At 48.8% G+C, this 25,418-nt stretch overlaps 8 protein-coding genes across 8 annotated transcripts; 5 read left to right on the top strand and 3 right to left on the bottom strand.

Moving 5' to 3' along the window:
• Positions 1-11: 11 nt before the first annotated feature.
• Positions 12-1,859, top strand: KY384_002002 (uncharacterized protein; the record flags this gene model as incomplete). The annotated part of the gene is made up of 3 exons (XM_044810528.1): positions 12-397; positions 450-868; positions 931-1,859. The coding sequence occupies 3 exons, from the start codon at positions 12-14 to the stop codon at positions 1,857-1,859; spliced, it is 1,734 nt and encodes a 577-aa protein (XP_044672502.1).
• A 343-nt stretch (positions 1,860-2,202) lies between these two features.
• On the top strand, positions 2,203-3,828 carry KY384_002001 (uncharacterized protein; the record flags this gene model as incomplete). The annotated part of the gene is made up of 1 exon (XM_044810527.1): positions 2,203-3,828. The coding sequence occupies one exon, from the start codon at positions 2,203-2,205 to the stop codon at positions 3,826-3,828; it is 1,626 nt and encodes a 541-aa protein (XP_044672501.1).
• A 575-nt stretch (positions 3,829-4,403) lies between these two features.
• KY384_002000 (uncharacterized protein) lies at positions 4,404-6,865 on the top strand (the record flags this gene model as incomplete). The annotated part of the gene is made up of 2 exons (XM_044810526.1): positions 4,404-4,832; positions 4,883-6,865. The coding sequence occupies 2 exons, from the start codon at positions 4,404-4,406 to the stop codon at positions 6,863-6,865; spliced, it is 2,412 nt and encodes an 803-aa protein (XP_044672500.1).
• Positions 6,866-8,606: 1,741 nt separating this feature from the next.
• KY384_001999 (uncharacterized protein) lies at positions 8,607-11,642 on the top strand (the record flags this gene model as incomplete). The annotated part of the gene is made up of 1 exon (XM_044810525.1): positions 8,607-11,642. The coding sequence occupies one exon, from the start codon at positions 8,607-8,609 to the stop codon at positions 11,640-11,642; it is 3,036 nt and encodes a 1,011-aa protein (XP_044672499.1).
• Positions 11,643-12,366: 724 nt separating this feature from the next.
• KY384_001998 (uncharacterized protein) lies at positions 12,367-13,382 on the bottom strand (the record flags this gene model as incomplete). The annotated part of the gene is made up of 2 exons (XM_044810524.1): positions 12,367-13,265; positions 13,319-13,382. 2 exons carry the CDS (start codon positions 13,380-13,382, stop codon positions 12,367-12,369), a joined length of 963 nt encoding a protein of 320 aa, XP_044672498.1.
• Positions 13,383-13,519: 137 nt separating this feature from the next.
• Positions 13,520-16,063, top strand: KY384_001997 (uncharacterized protein; the record flags this gene model as incomplete). Its single annotated transcript, XM_044810523.1, has 1 exon — positions 13,520-16,063. One exon carries the CDS (start codon positions 13,520-13,522, stop codon positions 16,061-16,063), a length of 2,544 nt encoding a protein of 847 aa, XP_044672497.1.
• A 2,107-nt stretch (positions 16,064-18,170) lies between these two features.
• KY384_001996 (uncharacterized protein) lies at positions 18,171-19,307 on the bottom strand (the record flags this gene model as incomplete). Its single annotated transcript, XM_044810522.1, has 3 exons — positions 18,171-18,548; positions 18,635-18,964; positions 19,056-19,307. The coding sequence occupies 3 exons, from the start codon at positions 19,305-19,307 to the stop codon at positions 18,171-18,173; spliced, it is 960 nt and encodes a 319-aa protein (XP_044672496.1).
• Positions 19,308-19,901: 594 nt separating this feature from the next.
• On the bottom strand, positions 19,902-25,212 carry KY384_001995 (uncharacterized protein; the record flags this gene model as incomplete). Its single annotated transcript, XM_044810521.1, has 3 exons — positions 19,902-21,854; positions 21,906-22,175; positions 22,228-25,212. The coding sequence occupies 3 exons, from the start codon at positions 25,210-25,212 to the stop codon at positions 19,902-19,904; spliced, it is 5,208 nt and encodes a 1,735-aa protein (XP_044672495.1).
• Positions 25,213-25,418: the final 206 nt, after the last annotated feature.

Genomic DNA, 25,418 nt, shown 5'->3' with positions numbered 1-25,418 from the left:
CGTCATCGAAAATGTCGCCAAAGATAGAGTCTGAGAAGCTTGAGGAGACAGCTGCAGTACGCTCAGAGGCACAACATCTCGGCAAAGAACTAGGAAAGGATGCGGCAAACTCTACTTCACCCGCCGTTTCCTCTAAAAGTTCTGAGAACGGTGAGAGTAGAGACACAGAGAAAGCGACAGGTACTAGGGGAGCAGAAAAACCACCGCGAGATATCCACGGCATCAAGTGGGGTCTTGCAGTCTTCTCCGTTTTAGCATCGACATTTCTCTTCGCCCTTGACAACACGATCGTTGCCGACGTCCAGCCTGCTATCGTGGAGAGCTTTGGGGACGTAAGCAAGCTACCATGGCTCTCTGTAGCTTTCCTTGTCGCCGCAGCAGGCACAAATCTTGTATGGTACGTAACGTGTCCGACATATCTTTCGTCAATCCCTAAAATAAAATCGAAGGGGCAAAATGTACGCTCAATTCGATGCAAAGATACTCTACCTCATCACCGTCTTCCTCTTTGAGGCTGGATCGGCGATCTGCGGCGCTGCTAATCTAATGGACGTTCTGATCTTTGGTCGCGCTCTCTGTGGCTTTGGTGGCGTCGGCATGTATGCCGGTGTGATGACGCTCCTATCTGTGACGACGACTGAGCATGAGCGGCCGATGTATATTGGCCTCACTGGAGTAACATGGGGTTTAGGCACCGTTTTGGGCCCCATCATTGGAGGGGCATTTACAGACAGCTCCGCTGGCTGGCGCTGGGCGTTCTATTTGAACCTCGTTATTGGTGCAATTTTCGCTCCGGTATGGTTGTTCTTGCTACCGCGTTTCGATCCTCGCCCAGGAGTCCCTCTCAGAGAGCGCTATAGGAATATCGGTTAGTAATGTTTTCGGAGTCATAGAGTCTAAAGAAGCATTGCTGACTCCGATTTGATGAAGATTATACCGGGACCATTCTCATTTGCGGCGCATACGTTTCCGGGATCTTTGCTATCGACTTTGGAGGCAATCTTTATGCATGGAACTCTGGCCGAATCATTGCACTCTTCGTCATATCTGGTATCCTGTTCATTGCTTTCGGGTCTCAGCAAGGGCTGAAAATCTTGACCGATAAGGAGAACCGTATATTTCCAGTTGAGTTTCTCCGTTCACGGACGATGTTGATTCTTTTCGCGGCCACTGCATCGGCCAGCACGGCAACCTTCATCCCTATCTATTTCGTCCCACTCTTCTTCCAATTTGCGCGCAACGCTTCAGCATTATCTGCGGGAGTTCATCTTCTACCGTTCGTTGTCTTCTTGGTCTTCTTCTGTGTCGCAAATGGGGGCATAATGTCAGCAAACGGCTACTACATGCCATGGTTCCTTGTCGGGGCTGTCTTGACGGTCATTGGTGATGCATGCTTGTACACCATCAATGAAGGTTCTAGTACGGGCAAATTGTATGGCTACACCATTTTAGCCGGCGCGGGAGCTGGTTCCTTTGTGCAAGCGGGCTTCTCAGTCGCGCAAGCGAGCGTTGATCCTAAACTGATCCCGGTCGCCATTGGATTCATCACCTGTGCACAAGTTGGTGGCGCCACGATCTCACTGGCTATCGCCAATTCAATCTTCCTCAATGGATCGGTAAAAGACATCACAAAATTGCTGCCGGATGAATCAGTCAAGAAGGTTCAGGGAGCTGTTGCAGGCGCTTCATCTGCTTTGTTTGAGCAGCTTGACCCGGACCTACGGCACCAAGTTATCGTGGCTATTGTGGACAACATGAAGAAAGTTTATATTCTCGGGATTACTGCGGGTGCGCTGGTGGTTATTCTGAGCGTGCTCATGAAGAGGGAGAAGCTGTTTATGAAGCCAGCGGCTGCTTGAGCGACGAGGCAATTTATGTATGCTAAAGACATTCTTGAGGATCAAGGAAAAATATAATCTAGATTGAGTAATTGTATATTTAGGCAATCATGCATGTCTCTATATCCTTAAATGACTCAAGTCTCTCTGACAGAAGTAATAAATGTTTCTCCCTAAGCTTGCGTGTGCTCTAGAGTTGTCATCACTGCGTTACCATCTATACGCGTTTGTCCCACGTAGAAGATGATGGAAGGTTGTCGTTGACAAGGGGCGACTTTAACGGGTTAGCTCCCTGCCGCTATCCCCATACATAAACACAGCATCATTCAAGACAGCCCTTCTCAGACATTCCAAATCTTTTTCAATGGAAGAGGCTCCCAATTTGTCTACTCCTGCTTCTTATATCTTCGACCATGACGATGCAACTGCTTCAACCGTTACAAGTGAGAGGCTCTCGGATGAACTATTGTTCATCACATACGAGATCGAAAGCACGGTAGCAGAGATACGGCAGGCGCAATATCAAAGGATAGCTCTTCAGTTTCCAGACAATTTGCTTCAAGATGCACCGCGAGTCGTCCGGGCTTTGTCAGGCGGCACACGTTCTACTTATAGGGAAAGTACTTCTACCAGCTCTGAGGAGCCTGTCTCCAAGCAGGTTTCGACTTCACGACCGAGATTTTATATTCTGGGCGACACATCATATGGCGCTTGCTGTGTCGATGAAATAGCCGCAGAACATGTAGATGCAGATGCTGTGATTCACTATGGTCGTGCTTGTCTTTCGCCAACTTCAAGGCTACCCATCATTTATGTCTTTACAAAGCAACCGCTATATACCCCTAAACAGCTATATTCAGATTTCGCGGACATATACCCTGACAAGGGGCAAAAGGTTATACTGATGGCTGACGTGACGTATCAGTATCTACTGCACGATATTGTCACTTCCTTGCAAGGTCAAGGTTACAGTAATTTGTTTGAAACCGAAGTCCAGCATGCTCCTTCCTCGCTTCTACCGAATCGAACGGTCCCTGAAGATGTACGAGTAGAAACTCACACACTCGGACAGTGGGACCTGTTCCACATATCTGAACCACCACAGTCGTTGCTGTTGGCTTTGTCATCCCGAGTGGCCTCTATACACATCTATCCTACGGAGGCTGAATCACTATTTGCATCAGAGAGGACTTCCCCTGTAATAAGCACACGGATGCTGAGTCGACGTTACGCCCTTTTAACCTCAGTAAGCACGGTCTCAGTTTTTGGGATACTGATCAACACGCTCAGCTTGAAGAATTATCTTCACATTGTTGAGCACGTCAAGGCCCGCATAATAGCAGCAGGAAAAAAAAGCTATACTTTTGTGGTAGGCAAAATAAATGCAGCAAAAATCGCAAACTTCAGTGAGATCGGCGCCTGGATCATTATTGGATGCTGGGAAAGCTCTTTGATTGACAGCAAAGACTTTTGGAAGCCTATCGTTACACCCTTCGAATTGGAACTAGCGCTGCAAAAAGATGACGAGAGGCTCTGGACTGGGCAATGGAGCAGCGATTTTCAGCAAGTTCTCGACTCCCCACTGAGAAGTTGTAGCCAAGATCAAAGAAGCACGTCGCCCAAGCCAGAAAATCAGGAAAGCGCACTTGATGGAGAGCTTGACACCGAACCAGAGTCTCTGCCCCCCGAGTTCGATTTGAGAAGTGGAAGATACATATCTCACTCGAGACCAATGCACTCGTCCGGAGTGGGGAAAGGAAAGCCAGGGCCTGCGACGGCGAGCACGGCCCTTTCTAAACGCCATAAGAGTGACGTTGTTCTAATGGCTGGAAATTCACCAGGAGCGGAGTTTCTGCAAAGTAAAAGGACATGGAAGGGATTGGGAAGTGATTTCGAGATAGCGTACGAGAATCCAGGTACAGCCATCGAAGAGGGTAGAAGTGGTATCGCTAGAGGTTACACACATTATGGAACCTCGTCAGCCGTATGACGCTGGTGCAGAAATATGGCAAATGGAACGAATCTTGCAGTGAAGTGTTCTTCCCACGCCTGTCATGTTCTCACCACCACCACCGCCTCGGGCCTGATCGGTTTATCTGCTCAAAACAAGCCTTTCAGGCCCGCTGCCAGCCCATACCTTAGAGGGCAGGTGAAGAAAAGCTTAGGTAGATTAGGTTTCGCACCTGTCCTGCACCTGGCCCTTGGCGTCGTCAAGGCTTCAGCATACTAGAAACCTCCAATCTTCACAGTCCAGAAGCCCGTAGGTGGAAGAGTACTATTTCTAAGGGCCTTGACGGTAGATCTGCTGCATATCGCAGGCGGCGATCGTCGTGCTGAGACCATTCCCCATCGAGCTACCGACTGGAGGAGAAACACACGCTCGACCTCCCCCGCGCGAAATGACGGACCCTCTCCATGCACCTTTCGCTTCGCAGAAAGGCTAGCCATTCGTCGCTTTCTTACCTCTGCAAAGTACGCGTAAGACATGCTATCATCAACACGCATGCTTGGTAGACAGGACCAAGCCAAATTGCGCCCCAATGTTTTCGGCTTCCTGCATTGAGCATGACTGCATCTCATCCGAATTCTCTCTTTACCAAGTTCAAGGAGACTTTCACTTCAAAACAAACGGTCCAATTCAAACAAGACATAGAAGTCGACGAACCCTTCAGACACTTTGCTCCGGGCGACTCCGTCAAGGGAACAGTCCATCTTGATGTCGCAAAACCGCTGCGGGCGACCCACCTGGTCATCCGCTTATATGGCTTCGTCAAAGTGGTCATGCATTCGAAATTGCCGGGTGAATCTATCCCATACGACGAGAACCTACTCAATTCAACCAAAGGTCACAGAGGCGGGGAATACTTCGGAAACGGGTTCGCAAAGCTCTTTGAGGACGAACACGTCCTGTGCGGAGACGGCAGACTGGCCGGGAAATACGGTTTTCGCTTTGAAGTCTTGCTACCTCGACATGGAACACCTAGCAGCATTGATGTAGGGTGTTCCGTCTTTGTGCTATTTACTACCTACTGACATGAGCTTAGTTCGAGAACGGAACCATCACCTATCTCCTAAGCTCGACCTTGACCCGTCCGACCACCATTTCTCCAACAAGTACGAAACATATGAAGCTGAAAGTGAAGGAAATCATCGACATTGCATTGATCCCTCAGCCGAGACCGCAAACCATTTCTCTAGAGAGTGTCAGCAGAAGACGACCCGTGATGCATATGAAGCGGAAGCTTTCAGGAACTACAAGCGGAAAGGGTTCCTACAAAGTTGGTCAAGATGACACGCGAGAAGCCCAGCGCACAAGTCTCACTTCTCCCGTAGATGTGCCTGGCAGTCCAGTTACTAGCGAGCTCAGCTCTACAAGTCTACCAAGTAGCGGTACATCAAATACACAATGTGGAACAGGGACACTAGCATCACCCGGGGCACGAAGTAACGCAAGTGGTATCCTGTCGCTCACTTCTTCGGATAAAGTCATTACCGCCCAGACTGAGGTACTACAAGGCGGGTGTTTGCCAGGTGACTTGATTTCCATCAAAGTCTCCATAGATCATACCAAACCAATCAAGAACATGCAAGGTGTGATCATCACTTTCTATCGACTGGCTAGGATAGATACCCATCCCGCCATTCCATTAGGCCCATCAAATGGAAAGACAAGGACCAAGCATGAAGATATATATCCGAGATCCCGGACAGGTCTTGGTGGCCTCTCATTCTCCTCGTCTGGATCAACACGTACTTTTCGACAAGATTTAAATCAGAATATCGCTCCTCTCATCGTCGATCCCCAATCTCTAACCGCTACTTTGAGGACGTCAGTGCAAGTTCCGGAACACACCTTTCCGAGCATAAGTAGGGTACCTGGATCAATGATAAGCTTCAAATACTTTGTTGAAATCGTTTTGGATTTGAGTGGGAAACTTGGTCAAGATAGGCTTCTATCAAGATTCAGCATGACCGATACACCCCAACATGCTTATGAGGATCCCAAAATAAGCATGATCGACGGTAAAGATGGCGTAACTTTCTCGTCAACACCAGGCTTCAATTTTCTTATCACAGATCAAATACGACGACAGAAGGGCGTTGTGTATACAAAAGCGGAGGTGATACTGGGTACAAAGGATAGTACCAGATCGAGAGGGAAGCAAAAGGAAGTAAGCCAAGCCAAAGGAATGGAACGGCGCTCAGAATACTCTCCTCCACCAGCCGACCTGCGACTGATCTCACCATATCCGGACAATATATCACAGAATGGCCGCTTACCTCAACTCACCCAATCTCGTGAGCTGGACCGCAACCAGATCCTTCCGGAATTTCCCTTGCCACATACATCCGAGGAACCCTCGGACGAAAAAGCTAGAATTCGCCAAGCAGAACAGACTCTTTTACCGAGCGCACCTCCTGAAGAGGGTTCGCTGTCTCTTCGGGTTCTTACACCATCGGCTCCCTTTGCTTACGATGAAGACGACTATATAGAGCGATACCACTCCCGGCCTCCGGCACCTGATTATGAAGCTCAATCCCCACAAAATCACGGTCAGGAAAGTCAACCCAGTCGCAACTTTGAAGTGTTACCTGGGCGTACCTCAACGGAAGACCGTTTGGCTTCACCGGACGTTGCGAGACTGACAGAAGACAAGCAGGAGCTCGAGCGAAGGAGATTGCTAGCCCAAGTCGGATCTCCTCCCAATCAAAATTACAGTATATTGTCATCTATGCGGATTCCCCAGCCTCCAGCTGATCCTCAGATTCTTGCTCAAGAGGAAGCTTCGGGTTTGTCAATCCTGCAAACCGGCCCCCATAATGACTCGCAGAATATCAGTCAGTCAGAGCGTGAACTAGCAATTGATGGACTACCGTTTCGAAGGCGTGTCCCTCTAGCCGATAACGAGACTGCAAGTTTGGGTGAAGAGAATACCACCAACGTTGACATGATTGGAGGCACAAATACGCATACTGGAGACGAAGCTGTAATACATAATGATGAACTACCTGCATATAGAAGATAGATGAGGTCGGCGTTTTTATTTGGATCATATGTGAACTGGATCTGGGCTTGTTAAATGATTCAATGATAGCTCTACCTAGATGTTGATAATTGATCAATTGTTTCCTAGAAAACCTAACTAGTCGCTAGGCTAATTGTAAAGCTAGTGTAGGTTATAATATAGATTTACTCACTACCTGGGCTTTTAAGATCATATAGATATATTTATTACAATAGAGAAGAATTTTGTATTATGTTATTATATGAATAATAATTATTCTCACAACAGATCGCCAGCTCCCCAAGTACTCCCAATTATTGCAGAGTATGCTGATATTGAGATGGTCAACACTTTCGCCTCATCGCACCCCTTGAACATCTCGTACAATATGAGCATCGATTGTATCGCCTCAAATCGAGAGATCTTACAGCAACAACGCGAAAAGCTGTCTTAAGCTTTCGAAGAGCTGATCGCCATTGCTCAAGCCGAGCAAATCGCGTCACCGGTTTTGGCGTCCATAGCAGTATTGCCATCCTAACAATCCCTATGTATCAGTGGAGTTTTGATGACACGGCCGTCCTTCTGAAGAGGAAGTAGAAGTCGTGGTACAACGTTCTCCAACGTCAGCTGCCATACTATGTCAAACTCTGGCGAGTTCAAGATGGGCTTTGCAACCTCGAAGATGTGTCCCAGGTGTAACCTGAATAGGGCAGCCCAAGATTAATCGCGTTGATTTATATCCTGCGCAAACCCCCCCCATCATGCCGCGTGTTGAGGTGGAAACCAAGTTTGCCTGTCGACGACTTGGAACGATGGGGAAGGTCTGCAAGTCGTCTTGCGAGTTTGACCGGGTCTGCGGGCTATCAAAAGTTGAATAAGGGGACCCGATGGAGAAGAAGGTCTAGCGGACCTACCTGATCACGAATATCTCGGAAGTTCTCTAGTAGAAATCATGCTTCCGGTTTCTTGTTGTGGAGTTTACCCCAGGCAAAAGGTTTTGGTACAAACCCTGGGAAGATTGCATGAATGGCCGCAAGAGATTCATACTCCCCTTCGCACTTCATGCCTCCCGTCTCCCCTCTTATTATCTGAAGCAGCATTTTTAAAATACAGAGAAACCTGCCGTGTAAATCGCTGAACGTACCTTTAGGAAGTATTTACTTGTCTTTCCGGCTACTACGACTATGGCCGTATTACCAGTCAGGTACTCAGTATGGCTTGACCTTTGGCACAGGTAGAGCTACTTATGGCGAGGTTATTGATATGTAACTCATGTATAAACAGTTGTAGTATCCACCATCGACGACAGCCTGATCAAGTCCAAAGGAGCCATCCTCTCTGGGAGGTTCGATTGGCTCTTTCGGTGTCTCCTCGATCCTTCGCTGAGCTTCTCCAATAGCAATAACACCCTGGACAGCCATGAGCGTTTGAATCGTCTAACATCATCATCTACTCTTGAGATTGATGAGATGGAGGAGGGCAGCCTTGGCATTAACCACGCTCGCGGTCAGCCCTCCCGGCTGTAGCGTATGAGACTACGGACTTAAGGAAGTTTAAAGTCAAACATCTCCAAGCCTAAAATGTAAACAAAGATTCTTGAACCCTCAGGACACTCTTGTCTAAACTCTTCATGGCATTTACATAAGGCTAAGAAAACTTACGCTTCCTCGCACAAGTAGCGACACGTGATTGCATCAATCTACAGCCCAGAGCCTTTTGACAGCCTCAATCATTGAAGACTATACTCGTGTTAGCCGAGAGCATGGCTTCGACAACATCTCAACACCGAGCGCAATTGCTTCGCGAAATGAACAAAGCACGAAGCTCATCGAGTTCTTCACGCCACTCTGAAAGCCCTCAGCCAACAATCTCCAATTTTGATCCCGATAACGAAGCAATGATGTCTACACGTCAACTAGAGAACAATGTGCACAGATTTCCTGACCTGCGAGCTAGCGCACAGAAATACAAACGTCCGAATACTTTCGAGCCAGAATATGTCATAGACACCTCTGCCATTGGTCGAGCATTCCCGGACTTTTCTCAAGGAGACACATCCTCAAATGCTAGCCTCTCCATTGAGATGGGGAGAGGTACCAAAGCAGAAAACCAGGGTCTCCAGGGTAGATCCCGCCGGGCCAGAGAATATTCGTCCAACGCGGACATTTTAGATGACGATACATTGAACCTCAAAGACCACATCGCGAGCCGTTACAATGTGAGAAATACACCTCCACCAAACCAGAAGCCCGGGAAAGAAGCTCCAGACACGTTCCAACCGAGCGCGCGACGCTATTCTCACGCTCCGCATGCGTCCGGCCTCAAGAATGAGTTCGAGCCTTCTCCGCCTGAGAAAGCAAAAGATTATGGTTCTGGGGAGAGCCGGAAAAGCAGTGAAGGAAGTCGACGGGGCCTTGCTGCTATGCATGCTCGGGTCAGTGACGAGAATGATATTTCTAAGCTGGCAGATGAGCCACCACCGACCACAACAGAACTAACTGTAAGAAAAACACGGTTCGGGAATGGCAAGATGTCTCAAAGTGCCACCGATAAAAATATGCCTACTAGATTCAGCTCCACTCAAGGTCTAGCTTCAGCGAAACAGGCATTGAAAAATACTGCAGCTTTTGCTGCTACACGTCAAGGGACCCAACAGTCCTTCACCCTCCCGGAAATGCCCAACATTTCGGAGCTTGTCTCGGGTGTATTCGAGGACGGGACGCCAATATTCTCCCGTCACAGTAAGTCTAGAGTATCTCAATTCCTCAACGGTGATGGCAGCGTACCTCATGCCTACACGGACGTCGATGAGATACCTGTCCCTTATGATGAGCAAGCCATATTTCTATCTTTGAAACTTCTGCAAGATAAAGTAGCTATCTTAGAAAGGGAAAAGGCTGAGTTCGAAACTTATGCAAAAGACCAAGAAGAGAAGAATCGTGTGCTAGAGGCCGAGCGGCTACCAAGACGCAGATTCTCAGGCCGTAGCGATAGTGCTCTTGGTATCACTGATAGTGATGGTGGTGATGAGATGCCTAAAGGTAGTCAACGCGAGTCTGCCATCCAGCGAAGTCGTAAGTGCTCACATTGGTACGCTCCGCTTCTCGCTGACATCTGCAAAGGTCTAGAGTCTACCGTCCGGGCGTTGCATAAGGAGGTAGACGCATCGAACCGTAGAGCTACAACAGCCGAGACAATTTTGAACAACATTACCCGGGAACGTGATTCGACCGTCAATCAGTTGAGCGTAGCTTTTGTCACCATAGAGCGGCTGAAGGCTGAGAATCAAAACCTCAGGGAAGGAAATCAAGCATTGAAAAGTCTTGCCAGCCAAGCCGAACAAGCGTATGGAGATGACATCCATAAAGACACCTCAAAAGTCACGACTTCGAAACATCGAGCAATTGAGCCTCGTCGTACGGCAAAGGAAGCGCCCCTCTCGAATTTAGAGCAACCGCCACCCTTCGCCGCTCGAGTCTCTAGTGAGGGCCCGAAGACTTCCAGAGTCGAGATATCAAACAAATGTGATGACTACGATGATAACTCTCTATTCGATCTCACCCCAAGACAGAACCTCCAGACGAGACCAGCCGACGCGCAAGGCTCAAAAGGGTATTTGCAACAGGCTAAGCATCGTGCCCCCCTTGCCAACCAGCAAGCTTCAACCAACCTCGTAATTTCAGATTCTTTTGGCAAAGGCGAAATTGGCAAGGAATCTAGAGATTTGACAAATCTGACCAGTATCGACGCCAAGGAGATAGAAAACCTGAGGAGGACAATCGAACATGAGCGTCTTGAACAAAAGGGCCATCTTGCTACCAAACACGCAAGTAAAGCACAGGATGCTATTTCGAAACAGAAGCTTCCAGTCGAATCTCACACACAACTGGCTCGAAACATGCTTCCGCAGAAATCTGCAATGAAATCTCACACTGAGACCACTAAATCCGTACCAAGGCAATATCAGAACCTTGCGAAGGAGAATACCACAGATCACAGCCGCCGTCATTCGGAGACTTCGGTCCTTAGTACAAAGAGTCGAAGGCGAAGGCTCAATGCGGAGAACATGACTTCAGCTTTCATTTTACCAGACATCACAATCAGTAAACCTAATACCTGTCACGAGGATACCAACCTCACCAACACCTTACCAGAAGCGACTGTAAATGAGTCAAAGCACGAACCACAGAACTGCAATGTCTGTAAGCATGACCAGCACCATGATCATGGTCGGCGAAAGGCAACCATAATTGTCCCAAAGCCAATACCTGTTTCTGAGCGCATGCCTGAACCTAATGAAGGCGACCAGACCCTAAGACCCGCCCAGACACCTGCTTTAGCGCTTGCTACAGTCTTGAAAGGCTTGTATGATGAGATGGCGCATCTTAAAATGACACTTGGAAAGTATCAAATGCTCTTCGATAGCCATGACCCTTCTCTAAGCAGACGGAAAAGGAAAGCTATCCAGAGCAAGATCGAAAGCCTCTTGCAAACTATTGACCTCAAGGCCGATCAATTCTATGCTCTGTATGACGTCCTCGAAGGCCAAAAGGGAGATGGTCAGGAATTGTCGGAAGAACAAGTTGAGGTTACCCTTCAGTCTATTGGTATTGGCCATACAGGTGCCCAGATACAGGGCGGAGGCAGTGAAGTCCAGCACAAGGTTGGAATGAGTGAGCGTCAACCCTGGGATCTCGGTAGCGAGGACGGCAGTGAGGAGGAAATGCCCTGGGAAGGCATCGAGTCAACTATCGAAACAACCAGGACTGGGCACAGAAGGAGAGCTTCCGCAACCTAGATGAGGCTGATCGCTCCCGAGGACTACGGAATTTCCAAATAATCGACTTCTGATCTACTGTTCCACGTATTTGTCGTGACAATTGTCGGCACCCAAACGCTCGTTCAGCTATTGACTTTGCTCAACTTTCGACACTGCTTATCTAGTACAATTTGACCACAGAAACCAATGAGGAATTGGCGTATGTCCGCTTTGCGATATATGAGGCGTTGACTGACCATTTTGGTCTATGTCCGCTTTATATTGTGATTGTGTTGACTGGCTTTTTCTCAAGTCTAACTGTGGTGACGAGACCCTGGCGTTGACTGACCTTTATTGGTGTATGTCCGCTACAGGGTTCGGAGACTATCATTGTGCGATTCTGCGGCTTAAGAGCCCCCTAAGGTTTATGTATCTCTCAATCAGATTGGTGCTAGCTTAAGGTTGCATTTGAAGCGTGAGGCTTGGATATACTGCAAGGACTGGCGTTCATGGGAAAAAGCACTGGCTTTGTAAAGCATATTTTAAACGAAGCATCACGTACTTATTGATATAATACTTCAACCGCTACCTCCCGAGAATTTCAGAACATTGCAACATGGGTATCACAAAATTGATAGAATCTAACGCGTCCGCTGAATGTCCAAGCACAACGTCACACATGGCACCTCATTCGGCTTGCTCCAGCACTTATGGCCATTCCTCCAGCGACGATTCATTTGTCTCGTCTCGCTCTAGTGTCCTATCATATGAACACTCCCATTCCAGCAAATGCTTCCATCATAGCTCTGGCACAATATTCGTGAACGTCATAGCCGCCAGTAGTGATTGCTGGATCTGTCCTAGCTTTTTCAAGCCAAGGATGCTCGTAATCTTTCTTCAATGTGTAGTACTCTGGTATGATAGCAACCCTTCCGAAAGGATCATAGGCTTCTTTCGGCTTCGGTGCGGTCATAGGTTTTAAGCCTTGGATCTCAAAGACAGGAGCAGGAGCACTACTGTCTGTTTTTCCTTCGCCCTTAGACACCTCCTTTTTCCGTGCAGTACTTTTCTTGAGCGCCACCTTTGCTTTGCCTCCTCTCGCTATCCTGTTCTGCTCCTCTCTGCTCTCCTTTACCCGCTCCTTTCTCTCGTCCTCATCCTCCCTGAGCGCCTCTTCTCTTCTCGACCAAGCTTGGGCCTTTTGGGCTTGCGACGCAGCCTCGAAGCTCTCATGCTCTTGATTCTCAAGTATCTTGTTGCGCCTAATCGATTCCGCATTTTGCGCTTCATAGCTTGCCATCTTTGCCTCCGTCTCCTCTACATCAACTTCATACAACAGGTTGAAGGTCAGCGTCTCTACCTGCTCCAGGTAGTCATTCCAATTCCGCAAGTTCAAGAACTCCTCTTGACGCCGATTGAACACCTTCGCAACCCGCGATCGAATGTCGACCTCGCGCTCGATCTTCAGATCTTCAAATGTCTGCTTCCGAAAGCGGGCCTTGCGAAGGGTCCGCGCGCAGCCCGCTACGGGACATGGAGCGGGGCCTTGGCTAAAGATACGGTCGACGCATGATTCGCACATTTTGTGGTAGCAGGTGGGGTTAACGAGGAAGCGGAGGTTGGAATTGAGGTAGCGAGTGGAACGACAAACGGGGCACATGTCTAATATCCTAGTGAGCGTTCGCTGATAGGGAAGGAACAGGCTCGTAACTCACCATCGTCCTGACCTGGGGCAGCAAAAGCCATGCCATTCTGCTGAGCCTGCACTGCTCGTGACATATCGAGCAGCGACCAAAGTCTTAGACAAATCCTAAAGCTTCCTCTATTAATGCTGCTGACTCATGCGGAAAGTCCCCGCAACGGATAGAATTGTGAGACGCATTTTTTGTAGCTGCAGTCAGCAACCCACGCTTCAGATGGACCCCCGAGAGCATTTAGTAGATGTTGAGAAGAAGAGGCTGCAGCTCGAGAAGAATGTGGCAAATCTGCGGGCCTCATTGCGGCACTGGCAACAATGGGAGATTGAGTATGAGAGCATGAAGGAGGATTTGGTTGCGCTTGGGGATAATGCACTGGCAAAGGACCTTGCAGAAGTCGAGAATGGTGGCGGTGAGTCATTGTCTGGGAAGGTTGAGACTACTTTACTCGACTCAAAAGAAAGAAGGCTGTTGTTGTACGAAGACGAAGGGTCGCTCCGCAAGATTCAGAAAGTGATAGGTCTTCTTTCCAGGCGGACAGACTATGTCGATCGGAATATTAAATCAGTCTTATCTCTTCTTGAATCTGCAGAACAGAATCTCAGGAGGTTTGATTCTTCTGCGGAAACAGAGTCTCAACAAGACGAGAAACTTCCTCTAACCGACATCTACGAGGAGCTCGACGACGATGGCAACGTGATCTCCAGCTCGACATCACATCCTAGCGACAAAGCCAATCAGCTGACTGAAATGCTTGAGACCGATGGTAACGAAGGGTCAAAAGCTCTGGCAGCTGACAGGACGCCTCAACCATCTTCAACGCATCAAACAACTTCTCCTAGCCAGCTAAAAGCAACCACTCCCCCTGGATCGAGTCCTTTGCTTCTTGAGGAAGATGTTGATGAGATAGGACTACGAGACTCCGACATGTCCTGGTCTGATTCTTCAGTTTCCAGCTCTCCAACAAGGCAGAGGGTACCCAAGCTTCGAAAACGTGTAAGCTTTGCCGAAGGGACTAAACCAGAGGATGACCCTTTAGAACATCCAAGGGCGCTCGAGAAGTCGGAACAGATGCGGTTGCTGAAGGAAGTCTTTGCTCAAGTCCGGCAGGAGATGGCGAGAAGCATCGTGGCAAAGAATTTAGCAGTTGCTTTACCAGATGGCGTCTCACCACGCTGGTCTCTGCCAGAAGAGTGCGAAGGTGATTACGCCTTGCCTGTCTTGAAAATGTCGAGAAATCGGAAGGCGAAGCGTTTGTTGAAGTCATATCAACTCAGTCTATGGGAGGCGTCAAGAGTACTTTATAAGATGGCAGAGACAAACAACTATGATCTGGACAGCCCAGAGATAACAAATGCAATTCTTCAGACAAGGGAGAGTCTTGGCCGAAAACCAAAGTCTAGCAAAAACGGCACCAAAGGTGCAACGACCAAGGCTGCGAAATCCACTGAAGCTGCAAGAGACCTAGTCCCTGCTGAGTCCGAGTCCCGAATGATATCGGTTGGTCAAAAAGGTTCTTCTAACGTGACCGCTGTAGAAAATGGACATCTGATCAATGGAAATGCTGCCGCTTTCCACCCAGCCTCGGCGTTTGAACTACATGGAGGGGACGATATATCGAGTGACTCAACGACATTGACGAGCCCTGGGATAGATATTGCAAAACGAAAACAGTCAAGTGCAAATGAAAAGGGCTATATTCAAAGCCCAGCTTCAGGTCCCAATTATAGCAAGCCCGTATCCAACGGAGTATCGCGATCTATGGATTGGACATCAGCTTCGGACGGCAGGACAGCCTCGCCTATCATACCTCATGATGAATCTTCGGAGGACGCCGCCCTTCGCCAGCAGATGCTTCGATACAACATGAAGGAGGTTGGCGCTGTAGTCGCCGAACTCAATGTTGATGATAATGATACCGACGACGACATGGATGATGATTATGAGATCGATGCTGACGCTCAAATGAATATTTACGGCAGCGATGAAGAAGAGGACGACGATGAAGATGAGCATGGCAGAACATTATCTCACGTACTTACAGGTGATTACCTAGCAGAGATGAAAGCTCTCGAGGAGAGACTCAAAGCAGGAACTATGGTCAATCTAGGACAATCGGCGGACGACCAAAAAATATTAACTACTTTTGCTTCGAATGCGGCGCCTATGAATGGAGAGTCTCAAGCGACTACCGCTACACTCCAGGCGAGTCCAAATGGAGCCACTAAAGCCGTTCGCTTTGCCGATGAGCTCAGCATTCAGGAGGCACCTGTCGCAGATTCTACCACCAGTTCGAAGGTTCCTCAGAATTTTGCCGGTCTTGTTGAAAGACCTATCGTGGAACGCAAGACTCCAGACCAAGTAAAACCCCCTATGGCGCCTCAAACTAGACCATCTCGCTTCAAGGTTAACCGTCAGAACGAGATCGCCAAAAAGAAGAAGCAAAACAAAGGCAGCGATAGTATAGCATCATCGCCGCCGATCAAAAGACAAAACCCGGCTACTGCTCCAATCGTAGAGCGTCCTTTCAATCCTACCACTTCTAAGCCAATTGCGCCGACCAAGCCGGATGACCTTGATTCTGAGTACCTTCAACGCCAAGTTCACGATGAGTACCAGCGTCTTCGTAGCCGTATGATCCCTATCGAAAATGGCTCCCGCATAGTTGACGAGTCGGCCGAGACAGTCAATGGCGCAGCGAATTCATCAACGGGAGGCAGGAAGATGAGCCGCTTTCAAGCTGCACGGCTGGGTCTACGATAACAACGTTTAGAGCGGGCCTGAAAACTTTTAGAACTGGTGAGCGATGGCGCTTTTGGAACCTATATTTTCTTCCTAGCCCTTCTGCATAGAAGTTAAGCTGTGAGGGAGATACAAAAAAACTGCCTCATCGGATTTCTGATGCCGGTAGCTACAGTCTCTTCACATCCATATATCAAACCCCGTTGTTGATATTTCCAAGTTCTCTTTCTTCTCCTGATACTTCAATCCTTGCCTTGTCAGGGTTGCGCGCAGGTGCTAAGAGGCATCTCTGTGAAGTGAAATTGCAAAATTTACTTCCACATGCAGTCTCGTGAGGGCGGAAATTTCCAAGAGCTATGCCCGGAGACTCTCTGAAGGCATGTGCTATTCGATTCATCTCCTACATCCGCCTCTATGAAGTTGAAGCCGATCAATAAACACCTCTTAGGTGCTTTTCGAATAATACTTGATCCCTGCATTTTCATCGGGGGTTTCAACTTGCTCCAAACATTTCCTTCAATGCATCTCTCGTCAACTCTTTCGTTCTAAACGATCACCAGAGATGACTTCTCTACTGTTCTGGGGCACAAAACCCGTCATTCTTGCGGAGTATGCTCTTCAATCGTGTCAGCGGAGTATGTGCTGAAACAGATATTTCTCCTTTTGAATGATGGTGTACATCGACGAGAAGTCGCTACTGCCATGAACTGAAACCATCTCAATCACTTCACCCACAGAACACTGATACTTTACGTCCCTCGGGGTCTAATCGTTGCAAAACAATATTCTATCAAGTCTTGAGAACAACTTTATATTACTACAAGATCACTACCTACATTTCCCCTCTCCCTCTCATAAAATTTTCGTTCTATAAAGATGTCGTCCCAGTCGCGCAATGTTACAAACGCAGGCATCCCCGATAGCAAGAATATATCTTTCTGACCTCCTCGGACAGGTCCACCCAATGAAGGAGCCTACGCTCTAAGCCATCTCGATGGTGACTAGTCCTACATTTCAGGAACTGAGGACCTACCTGCCTGATATGGAGAATCTGGGTGTGCCCCTGGACGCAAAATCCGGGTATACGCATTCTGTTGCCTGGTTCTTAGGCATAAACCGGGCTTGGACCGGCAAGAGTCTTTATGCTCAGTGGAAAAGTCTGCAATGGTGACGGGAGAGATGGAGAACGCGTATGGTTGTTTATGGAGGTCGGAAAATTGCGAAGTATTGCATGACACCGAGCTACTTTCTTTTGAGAATTAAAGCCCCGTGTAGTGACTATGTAGCAAAGGTGGTGCGAAGACGAGGCTTTGATGTAGAATCGGAATTTTTGAGATAGCTACTGTATTTGAGTGCTGTTATTAATGTAACCCACATCCTTTGTGCTCAATAGTAATGTGTTCTGAACCTATACATGGGAAGTCATATGCAGGAGTCCCAATAAATTTCAAAGTCGTTCAACTCCAATGTAGAGAGGCTCCCCAACTGCGTAAAAAGAGACATGATGGGTATTTCAGAGGGCAAAATATCAAAAACATACAACAATCGACATTCGCTGGTCGTCACCGACCCAACTACTACTCGATCGGTACACGGTTTGACTTTGGGTGAGCTGACGGGAACCCGTATTGTCCGTGTCCTGTGGTCGTATGTGATTAACAACAGCGTAGTATTGTATATATATTATAAAACGACGAAGACCCCTTAGTCCTTAGTATTCCTCGGCTGTAAAGCTGTTGCCATCGATAGGTATCGTTGATGATTCAAAGTGCACGTGAGTGTGCAGACGGGCAATGACAAGCATGAAGGCTGTATTGACCTGAGAAGAGGCATGTTTGGGGCTGAAGATAAGCCTCTTATCGCATGCTTGGCACTAAATTGCGGGGCATTGCAGGTGGGATGCCTCATTTGAGATGTGCGAGGGGAAACCACAGTATTGAGCTTAATAGGGATGTAGCAATATGTATGCGGGTCAAGCGTGATTCAAGCTCGCTTTAATGCGCTCTTCAATCTTAGTAGGGGTTGACATCCAATAAAGCCCCCCGCAAGTTTGTGTCGTCAAACAGTCATGCTATCGTGGTTGTCGTATCATCCTCCACGGATTTCCTTCATCAGACATTGTCTACCGTCAGAGGAGTGTGATCCTTTGCCCGCCCTCCCACGTATCCCCACCCTCAAGGCTATTCCACCGACTCACACTCCCCGCCTCTACGCAGAGCATCCTCTTCCAGCCATCCTCAGGGCCGAAGTCACTCATACCCTTTGCCTTGTCCAACCAGGGATTCCAAACGACTACGTCTCCAAGTTCGTCCCTTGTAAGCTCATACTTAGGTCGATTGCTCTCTACGACAGTGATGGCTTGTCCCGCGGAGGGAGGGCTGTACACGCGGTCGGTCTCCGACGCAATAGAAATTGGTGACTCGGATGGAGAAGAGTTTTTGGCTCCGCCGACTTTGTCGATGTATGGAGAGGACTCAAGGCCATGGATCTTGATCTTGGAGATGTCCTAGAATTGGAGTGTCAGCCCTCGCGCAGGTGAGAGGAGAAAAGCTGGTTGTCAGGCCAGAAAAATAAGAAGAGAAGTCAACACACATCAATGGCCAGGTACGTATGGAACAGGGTTTGGAATTCCCAAGTCTTGTCACCTGTGTTCCTGATCGCGAGACTAGTCTCAAGTTCTTCTCGATTCAGCACGACGGAATAGGTGATACCAAAGGCGTAGTTCTTCCACTCGGACGGTATCGATTCAAGCATCTCATTTGACAGGCCAAAGTCAAGCTTGACAGAGGCGTCACCTGAGCTACTGGGTAAAGAGCCAGACTCAGAGGAGGACTTGCCGAGATACTCCCATTTGGAATTCCGTGTAAAGCCGTGCTGTGGAAGGCCTGTGGTAGGATGTGAGGAGGGTGGAGGGCCAAAAACCTACAGGATGGCAGTCAGCAAGATTGATTACGGTAGAGGAAGGAGGTATGCCTCTAAGTAGGTGGGTGCAGAAGGATGGATAGACTCGTACCGGGAAAATGAGAGGAATGCCACCCCGGACGGCTTTGGAGCCATCCAAGGCAGCCTTGGAGCTCAGAAAGAGATTTTCTCTGCCATCAGCAGCCTTCCATGAGATGACAGTGGCGCCGTGAAGGAGGACTTCGACACTCTCGCCGGTCGGTAAGGAAGCCGTGATGCGAGAATTATCCTGTGAGATGGAGACTTGAGGAGTGGGAATAGTAGGCGACACGGGGATGGCGGCAGGTTTCTTAGAACGCTCCATTGCTCCGAGGTGGGTGGATAGATGGATGGAGTAAAGAATTATTGGTGGGTTGGGGAGAGAAACAAGCTTGTGGAAGGGAAGAGGGAGGGGAGAGAGAGAGAGAGAAGAAAGCTGTCAGATTATCAGATTGTCATGTTCAGGCTAACGAGGCCATGCCGCCATGTCTAGAATGCTCGATAGATTGAATGCCTCGATGGTTGCAGGAATCTTCTGAAGGAGGAGCGTGGGAGAGTAGTGGGAGAGTATTCAGTAGTCAATGATGCGAATTCCCATGATCGACGGATCGGTGGATCTTCCCCATTCTGAAACACATTCAACACGCAGGGGGCGGTTTTAGCGCCGAAACCTCAAGGGACGGGGAGCTAGTCCTCTTTCGGATCACAGTGAGTGCCTGCCCTCACCAGCCCTCATCAGCCATGGCCACTGCTGGCCACCATGCTTTCAGGTCTCTCATGCTTTTGGAAAAGTGCTATTCACTGCTGCTTTTTCAATGCCGCTCCACCGGAAGAGCCGGACAGACTGGGTACACGAAAAGGGGGTATCGAATGCAATCCAACTTACTCATGTCGTTCGTTTCGGATCCGCAACGCTATGCTACTCAAGGCGGTCAGATCCATCCATCCTGACGTCAAATACTCCTCTCGTCGACCGTCGCCCTGCTTCGTGCACTTGTTGTACAGACTCAAAGAGGACACCCACCATCGCCCGCTCTTCCTCTGGCCGGAGCGTGATATGCTTGATATTGTCCAAGAGACCGCGGAAGCCTGCCAGCATGCTGGCCGCACTGGACTGCACCCCACCTTGCTGCCCCGTCTTCCCGCTTTGTGGCTGAAATTCACTTCCGATCGAGTCCCTTTCTATCTGCCCATCCGAAGCGTCAGGTGGGCATGGAGCCTGCAGTGCCGCATTGCCCTCGCTGTTTGGCAACGCTCCAGATGACATAGCCGCGAGAGCTCCGACTTCGCCACGAGCAAACGTCCGTCTGCGTGTTCGGCTCAAGGTAAGCAGATTACCTTGATCATCCTCCTCGCCATCTGTACCACCACTGAGCTCTCTCCTTCCTCCACCTCTCCTCGTCGATGATCTCCTTGGTCTGCTTCTACCACCTGCATTCGATGATCTTTCCTCTCGAGAAGATCGTCTACCAGGCATCGGCGTTTCTGCCACCGTAGAAAGTATGGTCGCTGTTGGCGGACTCTCCGAACGTTCTCGCTTTATGACTGGCTCTAAGTGTGCTGCCAGAGCTTTATCGTTGACGGGACGCGTTTCTATGTACACACAATCTGCAATAAGCTGGCCCTTCGTTGCATACACTTTGCCTGCAGGCCTACTTTTCATGCTAGCTGATGTTCTCCTTCGCTTTCGCGATTGATCGTCCAAAGAAGCTTTCCGTTTCAGCGGCTGATCCTCCAGCAAATTCTCCGGTGGTTGGTGTGTTTTGCTCGATTGAAACCCTTCCATCTCGGCAAACAATTGCGCAGTAGTATCGTCGTTGTCAGTCTGATCAAGCGAAGTTCTACGGTGCGCATGTTGCGCATCATCGGTGATCTCACCGCCTGGGCTAACAATCTGGTTCTGCACTTCACCAGTCGCTGACTCCTCAGGTCCAGTGGGATGTTTATTTTTAGTGGCATCGGTTGAGGTTTCTGTACAGATACAAGGCGCTTGTTCGTCGTTCATATTGTGCAGCAAGGGTTCGGAGCAAGCGTCCACAAACACCTCTTGATCGGAAAGAATATCGCGGTCATTGCGTTCACCTGCCCGCCGCTCAACACAATTGCCGTCAGTTGGACTGGATGGGGTCACTTGCACATCTGTGCCTCTTTTTGTACAGCTTCCAGAATCCATGTGAGGGCCCTTTTCTCTGACAGATGCCTCGTTAATCATGGAAGAGTCCTGAGGCGGCTCTGGCGACGACGCTTCCGGAATCTTGAATTCTGATGACACGAAGGGGGGTGATGATTCAGGTTCATCATCTAAATGTCGCTCTTGCGAACGATTTCTGCTCGAGCTAGGCGTAGGAGACGAGCCTAGCAAAGCATCCATGTCATGCTCAGGTGGAAAGGTGGGGCTTGTATCCTCCTCCGCATCGAGCATCATCAAATGGTCTCCTTGAGCTGAGAGGGAAAGCTTTGGTAGCATTTCCTTTGTGGGTCTACGGACATTTCTAGGACTCGTTATGATCTCTGGAAATATTGCGGTCTCCCGATTTTGACGCTCTCTCACTTCTTTCTGACGGTCAGTGAGTATCTGGGTACTGCAATCATCTGGCCCAAGAGGTGAGGATTCTACGGCCGTAAATTGTATCTGCGAGTCATTATGGCGTAACCGAGCCTTGGGGGTCGACCTAGCGCTTCGACGAGAACCTAGCGGACTCGGTAAAGTGGTAGAGGGAGTGATATCGCGGATCTGAAGGGTATCTGTCCTGTCGTTCGTCTTCGTGAAGAGGCCTCGGCTTCGGGGGGACTTCCGTTTCCGAAGAGCCAGGCTGAGCTTGTCTTCTTCAATCACTTGAGACTCGATAAATCGAAAAGGCGAGGTTTCATCCTGTTGGTGTTAACAATCTCATCATTCACCATTGATGAGTGTAACACTGACCTGCTGACTACTCTCTTCGGGTAGTCCAGGCACATCGATGTCTGTGATAGATCTGATCTTAAGCAAGGTCTTTCGCAAGTCATCTGGGTAGTCTAGAGATTCCTCGCAGCCAAAGGTTTGGTTCCACATAGTCACAGCGTAGCTGAGGAAAACTTTGTGTCGACTTCGCAGACCGGAATCTATGAGGAAGTGTATCCTCTGTAACAGAGAGTTGCTAGATTCCGATACTCGCTCTATGATACTAGCAACTAGTGCCCAAAGCCTCTTGACCTAGGTTCAAGTCAGAGAAGTACATTGAGCTGCAGCACAGCCTTGAGCTTACCGTTGGGTAAAAGCTGTTACCCGGACCAGCTAAAGCGCCTTCCGAGTCTTGAATCCAGACTGCAAGACCTGACTGGAGTTTCTCAACCAAAGCAACTCTGGCTTCCATAGGACTAGCATGGAGAAAGGATGTTAAAGCTGTAAGTAAGGATAGAATGTCCTGGCTTTGATGTCTCGTTACGCCTGCATATGTGCATCTTAAGACTGGATTGATCAAACCACATAGTGCCTCAGTCAAGCTTGAGGCAAAGCATGTTTGGTGTCCATGAGTACCACCCCACAATTGCACAAGAGTTCGTTCTGCCATATTCTGATTCTGTGGCCAATTCGCTTTTTCTAGAATCCTTAGGATGGTAGTTAGGACGACATCATTGAGTTGAGTCTCAGCCTCGCTTTGAAGGGCGCAAGCGAGAGGCTCCACCACGGATAAACTAAATGCGAATCTACCAGCTTCCTTTTCAACCACTTTGGCAATTTCAGCATACAAGGTCTGCCAGCTATTGAAGGCATCTGTGGTTCGGTAATGGAGACCAAGCTCTAGTATTTTGGTGGCGTGTCTGTAATCATCACCTAGATGCCGAGGGTTGTTGTCGTTCGGCGATGGCTGGGTCTTGAAAGCGGTTGCTGTAGCAGCTGCCAATTCTTTCCATAGAGCTGTATGAGCATAGATATGAGAGTCTTCGTCCTCACGATGGAGCAGAAGAGCCAAAGACCGCACACAAAGCAGCTTAGCTTGGCGCGAATGTGCGCTCTGGAAAGTGACTTGTGTGAGTTTTGATATTATATCCGCACAGGTTGTTGAATCAGTCGGCGTCTTAACGTTGATTACAAGTTGCAGGAGATGTATTACGGCAGAACTAGTGGAGGCTGAATTCATTCGATGGCGGCCTGATGGAGTCTCCGGTATACATTCAAAGGTACTTTGCGCAGTCTTTGTTATGCGTTTCTCGTTCAGTGCCGTTACGTCGATTTTTGCGAGGACCACATCAAGAAGAACGTTGACCTTCTCGTATCTCAGTGATGCCTCGGCGTCATCACCAACTGCTCGGCCCAATATCCGTTGAAACAAATTAACCAAGTGAGACAATGCAGACCGGGTATCTGCCGACACCTTGATCTCTTTGCAACTTGCAGACCCAATTGCCGAGATGAAGCTTGTCCATGCACTGACTATTGGAGCCGTCGATATGTTGGCTTGTGACCATGCAGCAGTGCTATAAAGCTTTTCGAAGACAGACGCCACTCTTGCTGCTCTAGACCTGACCCATTTAGGATCAATCTTTGGCAGATCCGGTGGAGAAATAAGGCTGTTCATGTTAGCTTTGTTTTCATTCCAGACACGGGGTTGTCCGTCGTTACGAAGTAGTGCTGCAACAACACCACAGGCATATTCAACATCTGGCTGGGTCTCGATGAAAGCTTGTTGAATAAATTGAGCCACACACAAATCCCAATACCGGTCCAATTGCTCATAGGAAGCCGTCGGCCGCATAGCGTAATATATCAATGAACAGTATGAGTTACGAGCAAATTGCTTGGCTTTTTGAGCGCTTTTATCCCCTGCTTTACTGTAGCGCCCCATCTGGGCTGCTATTGCGTCTTTCAGTATCTTGGACATGGGCGGAGATGTGTCGGAATCAACGTTGACAGCGAAGATTAAACGGCTCCAGGCGATATTGGCCTGTAACTTGACGGAGGAGTCGGAGCAATTGAAGCACTCTTCCATGATTTTGATCCATGTCCTTAAATGCTCCCAATTCTCAATATAGCGCCGCCGGCCTCGAAGTAGAAGAATGATGACACTCCAAATTTGAGGCACATGCTGGGCATCGTCTCTGGAGTTGATCATCTGTATCATGCGCCCACTCAAGATCTCAACGGCCTTTTGGCCTTCCGATGTTCGACTGTTCAATAGCTCTGAGCATGCCTTCGAGATCGTACCAGAAGTACCAAGCTGCACGCCGGCCTCGATACCCGACGTGATGGCTCGCACGCGAATCATCTTCATATTGCTCATTAACCCTTTAAGGAGATGCTGAAGCCAGCTATTAACCTTGGAAACCATGGCGGGCCTATTTTGACCTATTAATCTATAGTATATCATTAATCGGTAGCCCAAGACCCGAGAGCTTTTGACCCGATTCGTAGTGGTATGTAATGCATTGAGCAGTCTATTTACTCGCTCAGATGTCATGACCTTTGAGCTGAATTTTTGTTTCTCTAGTAGATGCATGTAATGCGTAGTCAGAAGTTTCGATGTCTTGTCGTCCTCTAAGCTTGCTATTGCTTTCTCAGCGATGAAGGATTTGAAGTCCTCTGGTATGCTTTTGGCTAAATCTCCAGACTCGAGAAAAGCCCCGCAAAGCTTCAACGCTTCCGACAGAAGCTGAATGTCCAATGATGTACTGTCCGATATTGCCTGGGAGGCATCTCGTTTGATGCACTGAGTCATGTCCAACATTGCGGCAGACAAGTCGTCCGAAGCAGGTTCGTCTTGATACCTACCCAGGCAGCCTAGCATCGTTCTGTAGGCATCCAATCGTGACGCATGCGAATCGCTTTGCAGATGCTGCGTGGTAGAGCGCAACATGGCTGGCAAAGTTGTATCATCTAAGGCTAGAGAGATGGCGCGATTGTGCGAGTCGTTGTGGTCACGAGGAGCTTTGAGAATTGATCTAGACGCTTTCGAGTCTCGAGAAGGCGGCAGAGATCGAAGCCTCTCCGAGGAAGAGTTGTTGCTACCAGGAGGTGGTTGATCGTACTTGTAGAATCCACTGAAATCGACCTTCTTTCGTGTTCTTCCGGAAGTATTTCTCAGGAATTCAGCGGAGGAAGACGGCGATAGATCTGGGGTGTCGAGTAAATGGCGGCTAATGAAGATGGCGGACTCCTCATGCTCCACTGCAAGCTTAGATGATGTGCTCTCTTTGGGGGGTGTTGGAGGACGGCGAAGGAAAGGAGCCAAAGTGGGAGCGATATCGACCATTGTGTATGAAATGAGCCTTACGGTGGCTCGAAGTTAGCTTCTTTTATCGCATGTTGAGTAGCGACGAAGACGATGCATACTCGGAGAAAATGCCAAAAGATGACCTTCAGTCACGTTAACTAGGACGCGTTGATAGAGCGCGCTTGTCTAGGGCCGAATAAGTTCTAGTTCGAACACACGGGCTATCCCCTGAAGGCTGAAGCTTG

Source organism: Bacidia gigantensis (assembly GCF_019456465.1).
Source record: "Bacidia gigantensis strain McMullin 20006 chromosome Unknown contig_134, whole genome shotgun sequence".
Classification (NCBI taxonomy): Eukaryota; Fungi; Ascomycota; class Lecanoromycetes; order Lecanorales; family Ramalinaceae; genus Bacidia; species Bacidia gigantensis.
Note: the sequence above shows the minus strand (reverse complement) of the source record. Positions and strands in the feature narration are given on the sequence as shown.